The sequence below is a fragment of the Contarinia nasturtii genome, unplaced genomic scaffold (assembly GCF_009176525.2).
Source record: "Contarinia nasturtii isolate CC-2019 unplaced genomic scaffold, AAFC_CNas_1.1 Cnas_scaffold_1565, whole genome shotgun sequence".
In the NCBI taxonomy this organism is placed as follows: Eukaryota; Metazoa; Arthropoda; class Insecta; order Diptera; family Cecidomyiidae; genus Contarinia; species Contarinia nasturtii.
Genome location: NW_022198900.1, coordinates 611,255 through 632,126, shown reverse-complemented (window position 1 = coordinate 632,126; position 20,872 = coordinate 611,255). Strand labels below are relative to the sequence as shown.

The 20,872-nt window shown below is 33.3% G+C and overlaps 3 protein-coding genes across 7 annotated transcripts; 1 reads left to right on the top strand and 2 right to left on the bottom strand.

Moving 5' to 3' along the window:
• Positions 1–292: 292 nt before the first annotated feature.
• LOC116346514 lies at positions 293–1,896 on the bottom strand. Its single transcript, XM_031776595.1, has 2 exons — positions 1,804–1,896; positions 293–694 (listed from the first exon to the last, which is right to left on the bottom strand). The coding sequence occupies exons 1-2, from the start codon at positions 1,894–1,896 to the stop codon at positions 293–295; spliced, it is 495 nt and encodes a 164-aa protein (XP_031632455.1).
• Positions 1,897–7,421: 5,525 nt separating this feature from the next.
• LOC116346526 (protein transport protein Sec31A) lies at positions 7,422–15,003 on the top strand. 4 transcript variants are annotated; one of them, XM_031776613.1, is made up of 13 exons: positions 7,422–7,542; positions 8,433–8,846; positions 8,947–9,338; positions 9,409–9,569; positions 9,653–9,908; positions 9,990–10,242; positions 10,324–10,421; positions 11,022–11,096; positions 11,384–12,575; positions 12,653–13,092; positions 13,783–14,226; positions 14,290–14,361; positions 14,449–15,003. In XM_031776613.1, exons 2-13 carry the CDS (start codon positions 8,489–8,491, stop codon positions 14,635–14,637), a joined length of 3,930 nt encoding a protein of 1,309 aa, XP_031632473.1. In that variant the 5' UTR covers positions 7,422–7,542; positions 8,433–8,488; the 3' UTR covers positions 14,638–15,003. The 4 variants fall into 4 exon arrangements, with proteins under 4 accessions (XP_031632473.1, XP_031632477.1, XP_031632476.1 ...); XM_031776616.1 differs by lacking the exon at positions 7,422–7,542 and adding an exon at positions 7,799–7,920; XM_031776614.1 differs by lacking the exon at positions 7,422–7,542 and adding an exon at positions 8,208–8,308.
• A 649-nt stretch (positions 15,004–15,652) lies between these two features.
• LOC116346558 (mediator of RNA polymerase II transcription subunit 28) lies at positions 15,653–18,836 on the bottom strand. Of its 2 annotated transcripts, XM_031776697.1 has the most exons (6): positions 18,542–18,619; positions 18,140–18,472; positions 17,945–18,067; positions 17,819–17,872; positions 16,713–16,860; positions 15,653–16,341 (listed from the first exon to the last, which is right to left on the bottom strand). In XM_031776697.1, exons 1-6 carry the CDS (start codon positions 18,599–18,601, stop codon positions 16,337–16,339), a joined length of 723 nt encoding a protein of 240 aa, XP_031632557.1. In that variant the 5' UTR covers positions 18,602–18,619; the 3' UTR covers positions 15,653–16,336. The 2 variants fall into 2 exon arrangements, with proteins under 2 accessions (XP_031632557.1, XP_031632556.1); XM_031776696.1 differs by lacking the exons at positions 15,653–16,341; positions 16,713–16,860 and adding an exon at positions 17,107–17,402 and having other exon boundaries at positions 18,542–18,836.
• Between the last annotated feature and the right edge of the window lie 2,036 nt (positions 18,837–20,872).

Sequence of the window (20,872 nt, the reverse complement as noted above, 5' to 3'; positions counted from 1 at the left end):
TACTTCCCGCGGGTACTCCCGATGGTACAATGAAAGTCCTTGACTTTCTTTCACCAATTCCAACAAACTGCGATCGTGATGTCAAATAACCATGGAACCATTTGACAATTTGACGGCCGAATCCAAATCTCACCAGCTTTTGAAGCAATCTCATGTGGCTGACACGATCAAAAGCCTTTGCGAAATCGGTGTACAACACATCCGTTTGACATTTGTTGATCATCGAGTCCATCGTAAAATTCACCATTTGCAGTAAATTTGTCGCAGTTGATCGATTCTTCACAAAACCATGTTAATTTTGGCTTATTTTACCATTTACGAATGTGTTGATTTTGCCATAGACTACCATTTCGAATATTTTTGCAATTGTTGGAATAATCACAACTGGCCTATAGTTCGATGCACTGTTCTTTTTTCCCGATTTGAATATTGGCACTATTCTCGACTTTTTCAATACATCTGGAACACATCCTTGATGCAATGATTTACGAAATAGCACTGTTAACGGGGTTGCCAAGGATTTTGCACAGTTCTTCAGTAGTTTCGGTGAAATTCCGTCTGGACCGGCTCCCTTATTCATGTTGATCGATTGTAGTGCTTTTAATACATCGGTTTCACTGATTTCAATGTCAAACGATACTTCTCCGCATTCGTTCAGCAACTGATCCAAATCGATATTTTCGCTCTGTGTATACTGATTTTCGAAGAAATCAGCAAACAATTCCGCTTTCAATATGTCAGTGTTCGCTGTCACCAGTGTTTGGTAAAGATATCTTATCTCGTTTGAGATAGTAAGATAAGATAAGATAGATACTATCTTTTATCTTATCTAGATGATTTTAGAAACTTAAAAAATCATCTTATCTTTATCTTATCTTTTGGATTTTTTTGGTATCTTATCTTTATTTTTTAAGATAAATAATAAGATATTTTGGTCATTTATTTAAAAAAAATTCATCAATTGTCGGTAGCGAAAATAATCAATTTCATGACCCGTTATCAAATTCGAATTCTTCGTTATCAAATTCCATTGCACGCCCATTGAAATCAAGTTGATTGCATTCGAGAAATTTCGAGAAATTCACCGTAATTCGTATTGCATAAATGGCATAAACTCGAAACGCTTTGAAAAAGGTGCTTCCACCATCCGTAACAATATGTGTTATTTTGTGTACTGCCAGATCATATTTTTTAAAGGCGTTTATAAGTATTTTGGTCAAAGCATTATATCTGTCGAAAAGCTAAAACGAACGATTCCCTCTGATAGGACGATAAATAGTGCACAGTAATGCTTTTAAAACTACGATTTTTCGATAAAATCGAATTTGGAATTCCATCGTGTTACGCACGGTGTTCGCAGAACACATCCGACAACTTCAACGCACGATTCATGGGCCCGATTACCCGGACCGATTAATATCCACAGTGCGTGAAGTCTGTTTATAACAGATATTAATTAACATTCTTTGTTTTTTCACCTTGACATTTTTCAAAATTTTATTCAAATAATTTTCGTTATCTTATTTTTTTATCTTATCTTTTCGAAAGATATCTTATCTTTTATCAAAAAGATAAGATGAAAATCTTGAAAATATCTAGATGAATTTCGGAAAATTGAGATACTATCTCAAAAGTATCTAGATACATTTCAGATATCTTAACCAAACACTGGCTGTCACATCATTGTACTCAACGATAGCTGGAATATCGCTCCGTTTTCTTCGATCATTCACAAATCGCCAAAAGTGTTTTGGATTTGATTTGATTTGTGATTGTATGCGGGTGATGTACGATTTAAATAACTGGCTTTGCAATTGGATTTGCAAAGTAGTCTCCATGAACACGAATGACACTTTCATAACGATGCTTTAATGCTTTAATTCCTCCACTTGGCATCTTTGTCCTCCCATACGTTGAAAATATCGTTCGATATCTCTTCTTCGGACTCATAACATCTGTATAGAAAGTCTTTGGAATAAATTCAGACGTTGCCATTAAACAACAAACACACAATATTAAATTCGTTTTTATTGGTATAAACCTTTATTCATAGGCTGTCGAATAGCACATTCACTTCACACTGAACGGACCATTGTCTACGATTTTTCTCAGTATGCGTCGAACTATCAAAATTATGTTCTGGACAACCTCTTTGTCGATTTCTTTCAACTTTCTCTCAATCCATCCAACTAATTGTTGCACGTTTCAAGTATTTTGAATCTTCGCCTATATCATACATCCAAAAACAGACTAGAAATAATTAATTTGGTGTTTTTTTCTGAAGTTAAAAAGATGGTCTTTTTTTCATGAAAATGCTACTTTTCAAGAAGTGAGCCATTAGTGTGGTTTTTTCTGCTTGCAAAGCACAATTTTGTCTTTAATCAGATAGTTCTCAACGAATTCTATCGATTTCAACAATATTAGGTTGATAATAGAGCATCTAATGGAGGTTTTACCTTACGTTTCAGCACCAAATTTTCGAATAATGGCTCTGAAACACCTTCCAAAGAGGATCCTACTCTGAGAAAACTCAGATGTTAAAATTCAAAGTAATCAGAGCAAAATGCCATTTTAACATGAGGTTTACTTTTCATATGGTAAAATATTATTTTACCCGCAACACATTTCTTTGCGGGTAAAACGGCATTTTAACATGTGAAAAAAAGCCGCATGTTTAAATGACGACAAAATGCCATTTTAACATGGAGATATTTTGTCACATGTTAAAATGCCGTTTTACCCGCAAAACATTTCTTTGCGGGTTTTACTGCATTTTACCACGTGACGAAATATCTCCATGTTAAAATGGCATTTTGCTCTGATTACTATGAATTTTAACATCTGAGTTTTCTCAGAGTACCATACAAACACCTCTTTATCAAAGTTCGGTTTGTCGACGTCTCTTGCCTTATATAGTAGTCCCCTAACATAATCAATGCAAAAGAAACCACTTGCACTTGATTCATGGTTCGATATAGCGATGAATGTTTCATTGTCCAAAATGTTGAATTTTCCAGTGCAACATGCTATAGGGTGAAGTAAACACCCAATTTTTGACACCCTTTGGAATATTTTCGTAACTTATTTTACTGATTCCTAATGATCGTGTCTAAATCTATTGTTTTAGTTCAAATTTGGATGTGTTGTAACCATAAGAATCACCAAAAATGAATTTTTGCTTGACCAACCCGGTTTTTGGTACTTGATGATAATTTTGAAGGGTTTGAGCATTTAAATTGGGAATACGACCGTATTTTTTGTATCCTCTAGAATTCTCATCTTCATACTAAGTCCCTGAAAAACGATACATGGTTCGAAGACAGATTGGTTCATCTTTAGACACATGCAGAAATTGTTTTGAACTTAGCTGTCCAAAACCATTTGAGACACTCATGGCCTGGAAATGCCTATGTAATTTACATATAAACGAGTGAGACTCAAACATGTTCTTCTTTTTCCATCAAATATACCAGTGGCACCACCAATTTTACATATAAGCGCATACAAAATTTTCAATATGGCTGCGCCCATGAGAGAGAAAATTTCGTCTCATTCATTTCCGCCCCATGGAGACACTTTTAAGTAAATCCAATTTGTGCGTCATCACGAATGGAAATTTTTGTGCAAATTGTGTTTGACAGTAGAGTAGGAGTCCCGATAAGTCTCCTATGTGCATTGGTTGACATTTTTGATTTTGTTTATGTAGCGCAATAAACGCCTAAATTTATTCCAAAGACTTTCTATACAGATATTATTGCTTCCCCTTCAGATATCTTTTGTTGTTTGGGAACAGGCAATAGTCGCTGGGGGCCAGATCTGGAGAATACGGTGGATGGTGGAGTTGTTCGAACCCACATTCCCTGATGGCAGCTTGTGCAAGCAATGATTTGTGAGACGGTGCATTGTCATGCAAAAGAAGAACTTTTCGAGTCAGCAAACCAGGACGCTTTTCTCTGATCGCTTTACGCAATCTATACATTGGTTCAATAACGTGGAACTGTTTTCTAAATAATTATTCTGTATAAGTACAAAACACTTCTTTCGAAGTTCCCACTGTGACGCAATACTGTAAATCTGGAAATGTTCTGATATAAATTTTCAGTGACGCGTTCGTTCATATACGCATACAAAATGTTAATATTGCGTCACCTCTAAAATGCAAACACAAACAAAAGACGTGTTTAATGTCATAATCAAAAATCATAGGTCAAAAATTTGCGGGTTTTAGTGATTTCTATTATTTTCGTGTTGTTTACATGAATCGTTCTCTGGAGGTGAAATAGGCGACGCAATATTAACATTTTGTATGCGTATATGAACGAACGCGTCACTGAAAATTTATATCAGAACATTTCCAGATTTACAGTATTGCGTCATAGTGGGAACTTCTAAAGAAGTGTTTTTTACTTATATATAGTACAAATTATGCAGATTCTGAATATATATTCAAAGTTCTAAAAAGTGTACTAAAAATTTTTTTTTTTTGCTTTTTAGAACATTTTTTAGTACATTTTCAAAAAAAAATTAATACATTTAGAAAGTTCAAATTGAGTACAAACTTTTGGTATATTTCGTTTTTGATTCTGAAAACTAAAATTTCTGTACTGAAAAAACACTTGTAATTTTAGTACAGTCGATGTAATAAGTTCGTGAATTTTTTATACATATATATAGTACTAATTATGCAGATTCAGAATATGTTATCAAAGTTCTAAAAAGTGTAATAAAAATTTTTTTTTTGCTTTTTAGTACATTTCCAAATTTTTTTAGTACATTTAGGAAGTAAAAATTGAGTACAAATTTTTGGTATATTTCGTTTTTGATTCTGAAAACTAAAATTTCTGTACTAAAAAAACACTTGTAATTTTAGTACAGTCGATGTAATAATTTCGGAATATTTTTTATACATATATATAGTACAAATTATGCAGATTCTGAATATAAATTCAAAGTTCTAAAAAGTGTACTAAAATTTTTTTTTTGCTTTTTAGTACATTTTTTAGTACATTTTCAAAAAAAAATTAGTACATTTAGAAAGAACAAATTGAGTACAAATTATTGGTATATTTGGTTTTTCGATCCGATGTGTACTAAAAAAAAGTTGTACTAAAAGATACTTCCAGTTTAGTACAAATTCTAAAAATGTTAGTACAAATTAGTACAAATTGAGTACAAATTATTTATGGGTGTAATGACCACCTAGCTCAAAATCACCCGTGAGTTGTCACAGAGCCTTTCGATCATGGTTCTCTAGGTGGTGTCGGAGTGTGATATATTTCTTTGACAGTATACCAAAGAGTGAATGCCGGTAGACACGCCGATTTGTTTTGTTTATGTTCTTTTTTCAGAATGGAATATCTTTTGTGATTTTTTGCTTCGGTGAGGCTGCCATGTGTGGGTATTGAAGATCATGGAAACGCTGAGATCAATGCATTTTACAATAAAATAAAATGGAAGCGTGAATGACGTACAAATATATGGTCATTTGCTTTGAACATTGCCGATATTTCAGCATTCTTTTTATGGCGAACAACTTGCGGTTCGCCAGTTTGATTTGAATTTTGTTCGGCTGGGCAACTTGTTCAAAGTTTCTAGCTCATCTTGTCAAATACTATACGATTTGCGTGTCATTCGCTGGTGTAGTTTCAAACATATTTTTCTTATTTAAAATGTTATAAAAGTCTTAGATTGATTTGTTTTGACTGATTAAAATTCTTACTAATTTCTAATGGCATACACATCGACTGGCAATTGCTCCTGAACATAAGAGAGATCTCACGTATGTAAAACTTTTGCGTATTTAAAAGCTGTCTTTTAATATTGAAAAAAAAAAACACTTGGATTCGAAGAAAAAACATGTAAAATGTGTAAACTGTTGTATACTCTGCCACGATTTTTAAAGGTATTGTTTGTGCATCAATTAATTTATCTAGGCCAGCTTTATATTCGAAAATTAAATCAACATATGATTAGTGATTAGTGCATTAGTTCAATCAAAATAAAAGATTATTATTTGCTTTGTAAATCGATTTAATCGACATATCTTCTGTTTTTTGTTCAAAATTTTCAGAAGCGTTTGAAAAGAAAGAAAACAAAAATGGAGACGAAGAATGGTCGATGGCGAACAGCTTATAGTCAATCTTTTCATAAAAGATAAGCAAATTTAAGAAAAGAAAATGGACTATGACCTTCCTACAGAGGTTATAGGGGTACGATTTTTGATTCTTGAAAATATGTCAAAATCGAATCACTCTAATGTCTATTCAACGAAGCTGTATGGACCGACCCGTATCTAGGATTTCAGTGGTGGGCTCGAATTTTTCGAAAATTCTTATGTAAATGTAAAATTACTCACAAAAATCCAAAAAGTTTCAATTTATTTACAATAAAATGTATTAATTTAATAAATTTAATAAATTTGTAACAAATTGGTAATAACTTTTTCTTTTATTCTACATATCCCATATGAAACCTCAACGCTATGCGCGTCAAATCGACGTTATTCGACGCTATTCCATGTGTATATAGAATTGTACATTATGTTTTACAGTGCTGTGCAAGCATGCGGCCTTATACACAGTAACACACGAACTCCGTTTATGTGCGCGCGTTGCCTGTTATGTTTTGTGTATTGAATTGCGACTCAATCACAGTAGACGGCGCAGGCACTGTAAAACAAAAAGTACAACTTCATATATGTATACACATAGAATAGCGTCGAATAACGTCGATTTGACGAGCATAGCGTTAAGGTTTCATATGGGATATTCGAATTTATTTGTTTTTTTTTTGCTATTTTTCAAAATTGAACATTCTGGTTAAAAGAATTGGATTCATTCAAAACAACCAAATTTACCGTAAGTAATTCTTTTCGACGTATTACTAATTTCATTCATGCCATTGCTATAATAATGGTTTTGTTTGTATGACTCGATAAAGACCCATTACGTATCAGTTTAAAAGTGTGGAATAACTTCTGGATTGCTCTAGAATAAAAACAGCTTATTAAATGGTCGCATATCAAAGCGAAACCAGACTTTTTTTTCATATAGATTTTTTGTTGTAATTCATACAAACTACAGAAACAAATGTATGTATTGTTTCGTATTTTTGGCATTAAGTTCGTATTAAATCATACCTCAAGATAATTCCTTTGACTGAACTGACTTTGATTGAATTGTCTACAGAATTGCCAAAAATTGTACGAATCGAATTTTTCTTTCATTTCAAAAAATTGCATAGTAGTATACAAATAAGAAGAGTCCCGTTTTGCACAAAAACTGTTTAAAATAAAAATACAACAAATCTATCACATTCGCGCGCCATCTATTGTAAAGAAAATCAAACAATTCCGTTCGACTTTCTCCTATTGCCAAGTTCATATGTGTTCACGTAATGATACAATTGTCAAATGTGAAACATCAACATCATCAAAATATATTTTCATACGGTAATAAATGTATGTGATTTGTTCTGAAAACGAAACGATTTAAATAATTGCCATTTATAAAATTCGAGGATTAACATCAAATAAATTCAATTGTAAGTAGAAACGCTTGACGTTTTACGTATGTTTTTTAAATTTTTCATCTAAATAAATTACTATTCTCCGGAATCAGTATCGTATTTAGTCGGATAACATAAACAAAATACACATAGATATACCGAGTAATTGTAGTGTTTTGTTTTTGCCACACCGACTGCGTGTCACACAACTGTGTAAATACATGGAAATGTTTGCATCTTGAGTTGCAAAAATAAATCTGTTCATATACCAAATTGAAGCGAATTCTTTTGTATAAATTATTCTCTCTTTTTGTATGAGAGTGTGAATGTGACAGTGAAGATTTCAGTACATTCAGTGAACATTGTGTAATAATATTGGCCAATTTGTCTTGATATAATGCGAAAACAGAAAAAGTGAACAAAATTAATTAAATATTTAAATGGAACAGTCTGTACTAAGTCTGTACACGCTGCGTATTAATACATCCGAAAAAATTATCATTCTCTTTCTCTTTCTCCCTCTTATTCTTCTTCTCCGGTGACACGTTGGAAGTGTTGACGTTTCGTTTTATTCTAAATTTCGTTAATAACAGAAATTTGACATATTACAATTAGAGCGATAGTACATGTAATATTGTGTACACGAAAAAAAAGTTCCAACATCTTTTTTTCGACCTAGTCAAAACAAACATTTATTTTTTCTTTTTTTTTTTTCAAAAGAAAATCTCAAAAAAATTATCAATTTCGAGCGAATCCATCAAAGAAATTTTAATTGTAATCAGTGCATTATCATTTGTGTTCTGTAAGAAATTTTCATTTTTTCAGTGAAAAAAAAAAAATACCTAATCACATAATTTGATTAACTTCAATTTTGAACAATTAATAGACAAACTGACAATCAATTGGATTTTTTTTTTAACTTTTAGATTTGTGTTTATTTGGATATTATTGTGCATTTAGTAAAAATTGGTGTTTTACCATCATGAAAATCAAAGAGCTACAAAAAACCGTGAATATTGCCTGGTCACCGGCCCAATTAAATGAATTATTTTTGGCCGCTGGTACAGCTGCTCAGCAAATCGACACGTCACTTAATTCGAATTCAACGCTTGAATTGTACGAAATCGATTTGACCGATCCGGGCTTTGATTTAAATTTGAAAGCATCACAAAATAGCCAGTACAGATTTCAAAAGATCGTATGGAGCCCGTTGAGAAATCAAGGCAGTGCCAGCGGAATAATCGCAACCGGTTGTGAAAGTGGACATTTACAATTGTACAGCGCATCGAAATTGTTGGCTGGTGAAGATGCGTTGGTTGCATCGCAAGACAAACACACTGGTATGTATTTGATTAATGACATCATCACTTTTCGCAATACTGAATTTTGAAATGATGAATTTCATTAACACATACACATTTGGATTGATGGGATTTTTAGGTGTGGTTCGTGCATTAGATTATAATCCATTTCAAGTGAATTTACTGGCATCCGGTGCATCCGAATCGGATATTTTCATTTGGGATTTAAACAACACCACAACGCCAATGACACCCGGCACAAAGACACAACCATTGGAAGACATTGAAAATATTGCATGGAATCGACAAGTTCAACATATTTTAGCATCTGTATTTAGTTCACGGTGTGTTGTTTGGGATTTACGTAAAAATGAACCAATTATCAAACTATGCGATAAACAATCTCGCGTACGTTTCCGTGCACTTCAGTGGCATCCAAGCATTGCCACCCAATTGTGGCTTGCATCCGAAGACGATCAAGCTCCATACGTTCAATTGTGGGATTTACGATATGCAACGGCACCAGCAAAGGTTAGTTCAACGCAGTAAATATAACTACCCAATTTTTGTCAATTTTTTTTCTCCCTTTCTCCTTTTTTAGACGCTGAAAATTCATGATCGCGGCATTCTCGGTTTGTCATGGTGTTTAAAAGACACCGACCTGATGGTATCTTGTGGCAAAGACAATAAAATTTTGTGTTGGAATCCAAATGTGGAACAAGGTGATGAATGTATATCAGAAATTGCGTCAACACTTCAATGGTATTCGATTATTTTCGATTATTTTCCGATTACTTATCGATTATTTTAAATTTTATTCTTTTCTTTTGTGATTCTCCCCTTAGGTATTCGGATGTAATTTGGTGTCCACGTAATCCAGCTCTGATAGCCAGTTCGAGTTTAGATGGAGCCGTTTCAATTTATTCACTTTACGGTGGAACACAGCATCAGGTACAGACTTCAAACAAAATTGCAGATTCGTTTCCCGGAATGGAACACTTTGCACAAGCGCCAACACCACAAGCAACCACACAAATTGTTTACAATGATTTGAAAAAACCACCAAAATGGATGAAACAAACAGTCGGCTGTAAATTTGGTGTAAGTATAAACAATTTTGTATTACAAAATAAAATTTTAAATATATTTTCTATGAATTTTCCCATTCTTTTCGGAATAAAGTTTGGCGGAAAGTTGATCACATTCGGAAATGATGCGAATGCACCACATACGGTGAATATCAGTCAAGTAACAACCGAACCAGAGCTAGTTGAGCGTTCAAAACAATTGGAAGAAGTATTGGGCAACGGCAACTTTATCGACTACTGTCGCAAACGTGCAGATGAAATGAATGATCAGCACAATCGTTATGTTTGGTACTTTTTGAAGGCGAACTTCGAAGCCGATCCACACTCAGAAATGTTGAATCTATTAGGTACAAACCGAACGAAGTTCATTTGAAATTTGAGAGGAAGTCTATATGAGTATACACAATATTAATAATCGATTTTCATAGGTTACAATGTTGAAGACATGCGAGGAAAATTCAGTAAATACGTTGAGAAGAATGCGGATAATGAAATCGATGCCATTAACACAAGACTCGCCGAACTCGTAAGCATAATTATTACATATATATGTTCTATATGAATGGGGTAGAATAAAAACTACTTCTCGAAAAATGTTTAAACACGAAACCTAAAAAAAACTTTCAATGAAAAGTGAATCAATTTTTTTTTGTCCAATTGAAGTGAACCAAAAAAAATTTGTTCAATAAAAGTGAACCTAAAAAAAAAATTCATTTTAGTATATTTTACACTGAAAAAACCGAGTGAATTTTTTTTTTGGTTCACTTTTATTGAACAAAATTTTCTTGGTTGACTTCAATTGGACAAAAAAAAATTGATTCACTTTTAATTGAAATTTTTTTTAGGTTTCGTTTTAAAATACCAATTTTTCGAGAAGTAGTTTTTATTCTACCCCATTCATATGTACTGATTAGCATTTTTACAATTCATTCGTTGGCCCATTTTGTCGTCACATCGGTATTCTCACATTTCCTAATTCATTCATTCACAAAAAAGAACTTATCTTATCAGTTTTTTTTTGTCGTTGTTAAAATTCGTTTCCGTCAATTATGGCATATCAGTTAGGCATTTTGGAGTTCATTAATGTTCATATTTAAAAATTCATTATACAATATATAACAATTAGAACGATTCATCCGACGTTGAGGGTGCGACGTCTAGTTCAACAACATTCACAAGCACTAACGATAGCAATCTATCGGTAAGACTTACACATTACATACTCTACTCTATTCTTCATTGTCATTGTCCACCTTATCCAGATCTGGTAAGCGTTCCATGTGATAGCGTCACTGCATTTTCGTCTGAAAAAAAAATGACAGCGCCTACCAGATTTGATCTTGTCATTGTGTTTGTCTTGTCATTGTATGTATCTTGGGTTATGTGATTTTGTTTTATTTTTTATTATTATTAGAATTATATTTTATTTATAATTATTCAATAGAGTCATGAGCTTTGTCAATCATAATCAATACATCAATTTTTTAGGGTCAAGATAATGCGGCATTTGATAATCTTGGAGCGCAAAAGCTGAAAAATGATTTGTTGAACAGCAGCGAGGAAATATCATTCAAAATCCACACTGGAGAAGATAATGAGGGTTTAATTTGTCAAGCACTGTTGACCGGAAACATTGAATCGGCTGTTGAGCTGTGCATCGAGTCGGATCGTATGGCTGATGCCGTAATCATTGCTTCAACTGGTGGATCCGATCTATTGGCTCGCACACAATATCGTTATTTAAAGTCAAACCAAGGCTATTTATCGAACATCATATCGGCCCTAATCACCGACGATTGGTCGTCGGTGATTTCACAATGTTCAACCGAATCATGGAAAGAGGCCCTGGTTGCAACGCTAACCTATTGTCGTGAACATGTTCCTGTGTTGTGTGAACGGCTCGGTGAACGTTTACAGTCGGAGAGTGGAAATAATTTGGTTGCAATTCAAAATGCAATCCTGTGCTATATTTGTGCCGGAAATGTTGAACGTTTGGCTGAATCATGGTTGACATCCAAATCGACAGCGGATGCAAGCATCAGCGACGGTGCAACACCGTCGACAAAAGAACTTCAAGATCTAATCGAAGTTGTAATTTTGTTTCAAAAAGCATTGGAGCTACAGGGTCGAAATATCAATGCAACGGGTAAATTGGCTGAATTGTTGTCACAGTATGCCGGTTTGTTGGCATCGCAAGGTGCTCTAAATTCAGCACTCACCTATTTAGGACCATCGGAAGCCGTCGATATTGTTGAATTGCGCGAACGACTTTATTATACATTGGGACACAAGCAAGCATATTCGACAAGCATTCGAAGTCAATCACAAGCCCAAAATGTCTTCTCAAAAGCGCCAACACCAAACAAGTTTGGTCAACGACCATCGATCGGTAACATTCAACCAATCGGAGCATTCAACAATAATTTCAGTAATAACAGTTTCAATGCAAGTTTTCCGCCGGCCGTCGCACCAACCACAGCCTCACCACCAATGTGGAATAATTCAGTACCAACACATCCACAAGCTCAACCGCAATGGAATTCGACACCATTTGCACCGCATAATGTGGCACAATCGAATCCAATTCTACCACCGGTACAAACAAAACCACCACCCGTTCAACCACCACTATTGGATCCAACCACACAACCACCGAGACCATCGAGCGTTAGCTCACAAGGTAAATCAAATGCGAGACACTCTTTATGCTTTCTGTGATTCGACGTTATCATGCTTTATTTTCTGCTTTGGAATTAGGTTCAGCGCCAGTTACAAGTCGCAGCAAATACATTTTGGATCCATCCGTTCAATCGAGTTCTTCCTATGGTCAACCGACAAATATGTATGCACCGCCGCCAAATCAGACATTTGGTGCACCGCAGCAATCTTCATTTGGTGCACCACAGCAATCTTCATTTGGTGCGCCGCAGCAACCTTCATTTGGTGCACCACAACAATCTTCATTTGGTGCGCCACAGCAACCCGCATATGGAACACCATTCAATCAACCATTGACGAATCAACCAATTGGAAATATGAATCAATCGTCAATATTAAATCCGCAACCAGTTAGTTCATTTGCTCCAGGACTACCACCAATCGAATTGGCTCAACCGGCCATTCAGCAAACGATTCAGAGAAACCCAACACCACCACCTGGTTGGAATGATCCACCAGCTTTGAAATCATCTCGTCCCGTAAGTGTCATAAAATCCAAAAAAAAAAATTAAAACATTTTCCATTCAATTGATTATGCAAAAGTTTATTATGTACCAAAGTGATTTTTGATCGAAGAATACATAACAAAAATTTAGCGAACGCAGTTTGTCGATGGTTCGGGCTTATCAATGATTCAATATGAAAATATGTCAGCCGTTCATGCTGGCACTAAGAAATGGAATAAAATTATTCGTGGACATCATCACGATACCAACACAACAAAATCATCAAATGTAAATAGTTTGATGAAGATATTTTGTGTTTGGTGTCACCGTGACACATTTTTTCCTATTAAATTTCGTTTAATCTCAAATTCCAAGCATTTTTTAAAATGACGCTTGATCTTGTTTTATTCTCATTTACTCACATGCAGAGTTTTTGAAGCTGCTGGTTTTGCTTCAAAAACTCTGAAAATTTTCATTTTTTCGCCAAACAAATTTACTAACTGCATATCAAACTGCCTGCTTTATATAACATTTTTTTAAAATACTTTTTCAATCATCATTAAATGAGCCCAAATCGATCTGATTAAATCTGAATGACATGCCACGTTTCCAACACACACATTTTATTCGCAAAAATGTTTCTGTTCTCTTGTGATTTTGAATGAGAAACTTTATTGAAGTGAAAATCGAAGGGAAAATTGTAAGCCATGTTTAATTTTTTAGCCGCCAGTAACGCAACCGATCGAGACAAATACCAATGTTATATCGCATCCATTGTTTGGCATTGATTCAAATCAAAATCAAAATGGTTTTAGTGAGGTTCCCGGTGGACAATTTGTGACGTCACCAAATGCTCTATATCAGGGTGGATTTATGACGCCGCAAATACCTCAACAACAACAACAACAACAACAACAACAGCAGCAATTGCAACCAGGTGGCAGTTTCCCACAGCAGCAAACTCAATCGTTTCAAACACAATTGCCAAACAGTCAACAGCCGCAGCAGCAGCAACAATTTGCACAGGCGTCTGTTCAACAGCAACAACAACCCGTTGCCACACCAGAGCCAGTTAAACAAAAACCACCGCTTCCCGAGGAGTATATTTATATGCAAACGGTATTCAATGAATTGCGTACGCAATGCAGCAACGCAACGGCCAATCCAGTAAGTTTAAATAAACTTTTCACGCATTTCACAACAAAATTGTAAAAATTCATTAAATTTCAGCAAACGAAGCGTAAATTGGATGATGTTTCGAAGCGGTTGGAGTTTTTGTATGATTTATTGCGTGAAAATCGGGTGAGTTGCAAACTTAAAAATCAAATTTTCCACGATTTTCAAAAAAATTGAATAAATGTTGATATTTGCAATAATTTCTGTTGACAGTTAACGCCAAACACATTGGATTCGTTGAATCAACTAGTTCAGCTGGTGCAAATTGGTGACTATGCCAATGGATTGGGAATTCATACACAAATGGTATCCGGTCCAGATTTCTCTCAAATTGCCAGCTTTATGCCCGGCATAAAAGTTCTATTGCAGACGGCTATGCAACTTCAAGTTTGTTTAAGATGAAAAATGCGCAAAATCTACTTAACACTCAATAATTGCATGCATTTATTATTTGAATATATTGGAGCAAAAAAAATTGGTTCAAAACGAACGAAACGTTTAGCACTCGAAATTGCGACACCCGTCTATATATTATTTGCGTTTGTTTCGTTAATATTTTTATATTTCAATTTTCTAGCAACTCGTATTCATTTCTATGCTGTGTTTAGTGATTTCATTTATTCTTCTAGAGGCGTCAAAGCAAATTTATTTACTAAATCAATCAATTTCCAATAAATATTCGTAAAGAAGTATGAAAAAAATTGTCAAATTCAAATTGTATGAGAAAACTATTATCAATAAAATTGTTAATTTACACATGAATCGAAACGGTTTCTTTTGAATTATTCACTTGGAGTTGGCATTGGAAATAAAACTTATTAATCAAAGAGCTGTTATTGATATCAGCTCGATTTTCAGCGATTTACTCTTCCAACACTCATTATTTGTATCAACCGGACGAAATTAATCCAATTTTATAAATAAAATTGAAAATATTTGAGCAAACCGTATTTGATTTGTTTTTCTAAGTTTAGTCTGCAAAAAATCATTCGTTCTATAGTTTAAAAATTAAATGTTATTCTTGAAACCCCTTTTCAATTAGAAAAAAGAATTCTTTCAAAAATATTCCATCTTCAATACGATTTCGTGAAAAAGAAATTCATTTAATAAAACACGATACCGATATATTTTTAAAACTAATTTATTTACATATTTAACTTAAACGTAGGTAAAATTAAAAAAAAATCATTGTCAAAAAAAATTATAATTTTTTAAATCATTCAAAAATCGTTTGTCAACATGACAAAGTACAAACCTTTGAATAATATTTTGTCTGCTACTTTCATCGTATCGAAATGAATTTATTTATCGTGATATGAAAATCATATTTTCAATCGCTATAGTGATGTGTACATCAAATAAATATATGATGCAATTAAATCAAAAAAAATAATCGATTGAATGTGTAATTTTGTCAAACAAAACATTCAAAATATCTTGAATTTGTTTGTTTTTTTCAAACAAAGGAAGACACCAAATGCGAAACGCCGGAATAAGGCAGCAAACTCATACGCTGCTCGAACTCGAAAATCGGCTCGAGAATCATCATCAAGAAAAATGAGTAAGCAGCCACAACACCAATGGCCGTTTGTTTACGAGACAACCAATTTCGATAGAAAAATTTAACTTAAGAATAATTGAACATTGTGAAATAGCATGAACCGACTTTTTCTCTTAAGAATAAGTTCTGGTGAGAATAATTATAATTTTATTCGTTGAAAGATCAAGCGAACTGATGTACATTTTGTTTTGCAGAGTAACACAATGGTAAATGTATACTAATACTTTGATGATTTTTATACTTTGATAATTTAAACGTTGCAAACTAGTTTCCTTTTAATTCTTTTCCTTTTTTATTTTCTTTCTTTCATACATAGTAATTATGTAGCAATTAATTGAGCAAAATGCATGTTTGCTGGTCCTGATTGGTTTTCACAAATAAGCGATGTCATATGATGACTGTTTTTTTACAAATAAGTGATACCATTTTTTTACAAATAAGATCATGCTGTCCGATACGATAAACGTACTACAAATAAGCGATGCCGTTTTTACAACCACCACGAGCACGAACACTTCGGCGACCTCTGTTACGTCCTCGTCACCCTACAGCAGACACAATTTAAAAATAATAATAAATAAATATATATATATATATATATATATATATATTTATTTTAAATTTATTTTCACAAGAAAAAACATGTATTTCTGTATTAACATAGAATACAAAATAAACGTAAATTAAAGCGAATACGATTGTTTACTTCTAAATAAAAGTACAATAAAGAAAATAAATTAAATGTGCAGTTGAAAAACAGAATTTAAAATGCTATATAAAAATATAAGCAATTTTTTTTCACTTTGAAAAAAAAAAGGAATCTTATTGGAAAATAAAAGCCTAGATATATAATTGACTATAAACTGAAAACTGTGGCAAATTCAAGAATTTCAGCGTTGATCACGACTGTTTTTACCTATGTTGCTCGTGGTTTTTTCCAGAAAAGCTAATGGTCCCGGTAGAACGTTTTGTCCCTGTCCAAAGTTGGCTATTGGTATGCCAGCACCGCCACCTCTCATTGGTACGCCGCCTTGTTGCATAAACATTTGGGGTGTGTTACCGACCTTTTTTTTGTTTCATTGAAATGTTTGAATCATCATTAAAATTCAGTGGATAATTGTGCATTGTTTTCATTTATTTTTGGTCAATCATGTTGAAAGAAGAAATACAAATGTTGAGTCATACGAGCAGTCTCATTGGCGAAAAAAAGACGATCACATCTTTTTTTATCACAGATACAAATCTGCTTAGTGTTCAACAAATGATTGAAATTTATTGGTTTTTTTTTTATTTGCATACAATTTAGTTAAAAAAAAATTTCTCTGTCTCTCTCAATAGATAAAATTTGGTAACATATTTAATTCAAAACTTAAATGACATATTGTCTAGTATTCAATTTTTCTTAAATAAAATGCAAACTGTGCGTCAAAGTTGCTGCAATATAATAGACTATTTACTATCCATTAAAATCTACTGATTTATAAAAATTGCACGTATTCTGCTCATCACCTCATATTTTTTTTTAAAGAAAAAATTCGGTCAAAATCAATTTTGGATCATGTACTGAAAATTGTTTTTTTTTTTATCGTTTAGCCAATTTTCCCAACTGCAAAATGCAAAAGAAAAATGTAAAAACAAACTGAAACACTAAATTGATACGAACATCGATCAGATGATTGAAATACAATGAAAAATTTACAACACATTCAGACAATGGACATTTACGAATCACAAGACAATTGACCAACATAATATAGAAGAGATGAATGACCGCTATTACCACACACTTCGATGCAAAAACTCGAACAAGAAATGCACAACACACTCACTACACGAGCTCTACATTTCAAATAAGCGTGTATTACATTAGCAATCGGTTCGATTTATTGCCACGAAGTATGCTGTTGTTGCGATAGAGTTTGTTTCTGGTATGGACCAGATATATGGATGCGATTTTCGGAGCTTGTTAGAATGAAATGTTTTCACAATTTCAAAAACTCAAATAGGAATCATTCAGTTTACCTGCATTTGTTGCATGTGCATCTGCTGAGCTTGCATCATATGTTGTTGTTGTTGCTATTGAAAATTCAAGAAAATTTAGTCCGAATTTGTCAGATTTGAGAACATGATTGCTTTGAGGGAAATTACCTGCATAGGAATACCTGGCATTGGCATAGGGCCTGAATGACTAGGAAGTGGCATATTCATTGGATTTGCTCCCATCATTCCAGCATGTGGTGGTGGTATGCCGCCTTGTGGGATCTGATTTAACTGTAAATAAAATTTCGCCCATTGAATCGTTTGCTTCCAAATTTTTTTTCTTTTTTTTTATCAAAGTCAAACCTGTGCGGGCATTGGCGGTTGTTGTGGTGATGGATGTGGCATATGCTGTGGCTGTGTATCGGACAGCATATTTTTCCATCGTTCAATACTTTCATAGTGTTTTTTGATCATTTCATCTTTTCGGTTAATTTCCCATCGTAAATCAACATTTTCCTCTTTCAACACCAACTGTGGCTTAAGCGCTGACAATAAAAATCGTTTCTGGATAAAGAATGCTTCCATCTGACGTGCCAGATCGATGAATTTCATTGTCGTTAAATCGACTTCCATGCCAATTTCGTCTTTTTCCACACCGGTCGATGCTTCTTGCTTGGTAAGCGCATGCACACATTCCTAATATACAATTTCGACAAATAAATCATTGGGAATTAAAAAAAAAAAAATTCAAAATGTGCGACTCACTTGGAATGATTCTTCAAATTCGTCGACCAAATTTCCGGTGCCATTAGTTGATGATGCCATTTTTCACAGAGAGGACACTTTCACAAAACAAAATCGAAATGAAATCAACAAAAGAAGAGACTAATTGAAAACAAGACTTTTATTTTACTGTTGGCTTATGTTGAGTGTCAGTTTTCTTTCCGATATACTAATTGGATTTTATCATAATTTCTATTGTTTTAATTTATGTGGGAACAGAGAAGTTGATTAATTTATCACATTTAGCGATGAAGTTGAAATGCGGCACAATTATTTTGTTTAGATAAAAAGAAAGACATTTGACACTTGTATGTGAATGCAGTGGCAACACCAAACAAGTTCATTTGAAAAGTCAAAATAACTGTGATTCAGTTGATTTCCACATTAATTTGGAATTTTCTATTGTATTTCGATTTTCAAACAAATAAAATTATTTTTTCTTTTACAAAATTGAATTCACAAATAATTTAGTGAACTTGTGTTTACCAAATATAACTTTTCAATATTTTTTAATTCTGCTTCTCGATTAAATGTGTTTTCAATAGATGGCATTGCGAGCGGAATATCATATTAGGTAAACACAATCCATCAAATACATGTTCACATCGGTCTAGCTTGTTTTTACATTCAGAGCAGTATATTTGCAATCTGAATATCTACTGATATTTTCAGGTGCAAATTCTAATAAATAACAAATATGCGAAATATAATTATTCCATCTGATAACACTTGGTTTGCTTAAAATGTATGATCCAAATGAAGAAGAGTCTGGCCTTTTTAGTACGGGCGAATGTGCATTCATCGAGTTACAAAAGAATAAAAGTAAAAACTTTCAATGGCTAGCAAAACTGGACACATTTTTTTATTATGTATGAAAACAGTTACAAAATAAAAGTAATTTAAAAAATGTTTATTCGTGGTATTTGTTGTATCTTATTATCTTGATTTTTATTCAGTGGTTACATTGTTGTTTGTATCATTTACATCGAATCATTTTTCAAACTGGCACGAAGTTCTGCACCCAAACCATTTCGATATTTTGGGAAGCTAGACATTTCTGTGAGAGGGTAATCCGTTTCGTGAACGCTTAAATTCTTCCATACATTTTTCATATCTTTCTCTTCTCTTAGGTCGTTTTTCCTCAAATCTAGCCAACCAGTCTTCCCATGTTTCACACGTATGAATTTCGTTTTGACTTTCCATTTTCTTTCTACATAGAGAAAAACAAAAACAAGTTTAAACATGATACAATTAATTTGTTTACGTTTTTTTCTTCGTTGATAAAGAAGTTTGAATTAGAAAATATTGTTTTCGGTAAAATCACTTTTCTCAGTAGAATTGATGTTTACGTATTTGTCTAATGAAAACAAAGCATATATCAGAATATGTATATATGTGTCAGAGCATTTACAAAAGACTTTCATTGGGTAATAGTATTACGTGTGTATGTGTATTTATTTTCAAAAACATTTGTTTATTATTTGAGAATTTTTTTAAGCATTTAAGTTCATCAATTAATAGCAAAAATGGACTAAATTTTTTCATTACTCGTTACAGAATAAATGCAATTTTAAAAAAAAATGTTTATTCATCTTATTTGTTAATCGTTGTTCATCGAAAAATAGTCTGATATAAAATATTAATTTTTTTCTTCTCTAATATTACTCAATTATTTGTGTCACTTGGTTGAATCAGAATGAAAAGAATTTCTTATTATCTGAATTACGCGTGGTGTCATTTGGATTCTATATGATAACCTTATATGAAATTTTCAGAGACTCGGTGTAATGCGCACAAAAAGGAAATAATTCTTTGTGGATCTTTGAGATACATTACTGACTATCAAAACCGACTACTTCAAAAATGACGTCTAAGACGAATTTATATTCCTTGGTATTTTTTCACCAAAAACTGTCTCGACTTATTTATACATATTATTTTCTATCTGATTCGACATGACTAACATTTATTACCATTTACAACATTCTGCGATTTTCAATTAACGTTGAAAAACTTACTAGTATCTATAGGAACTTACGTAAAACTTAGACGAACTTACAAAAATATAAGGGTGGCGCATATAATCGGGTTTTCCAAGGGAGTTGAAATTTTGAAAAACCCTTTGGGGCAGTAATGTGCGAGCTACATTTTACAGGGGGGGTGATTTTTCAAAAACTAAAAATTCTCTCATCTGAACAACAAATTTCGTTTTTTTTTGCTCTTCACTTTTTTGGCGAAAATCCCTAGCAAATCGAAAGAATTTTCTCCGCGCAAAACCTCAGGAAATTACAATAAAATCGTTTTTTTTTTTTT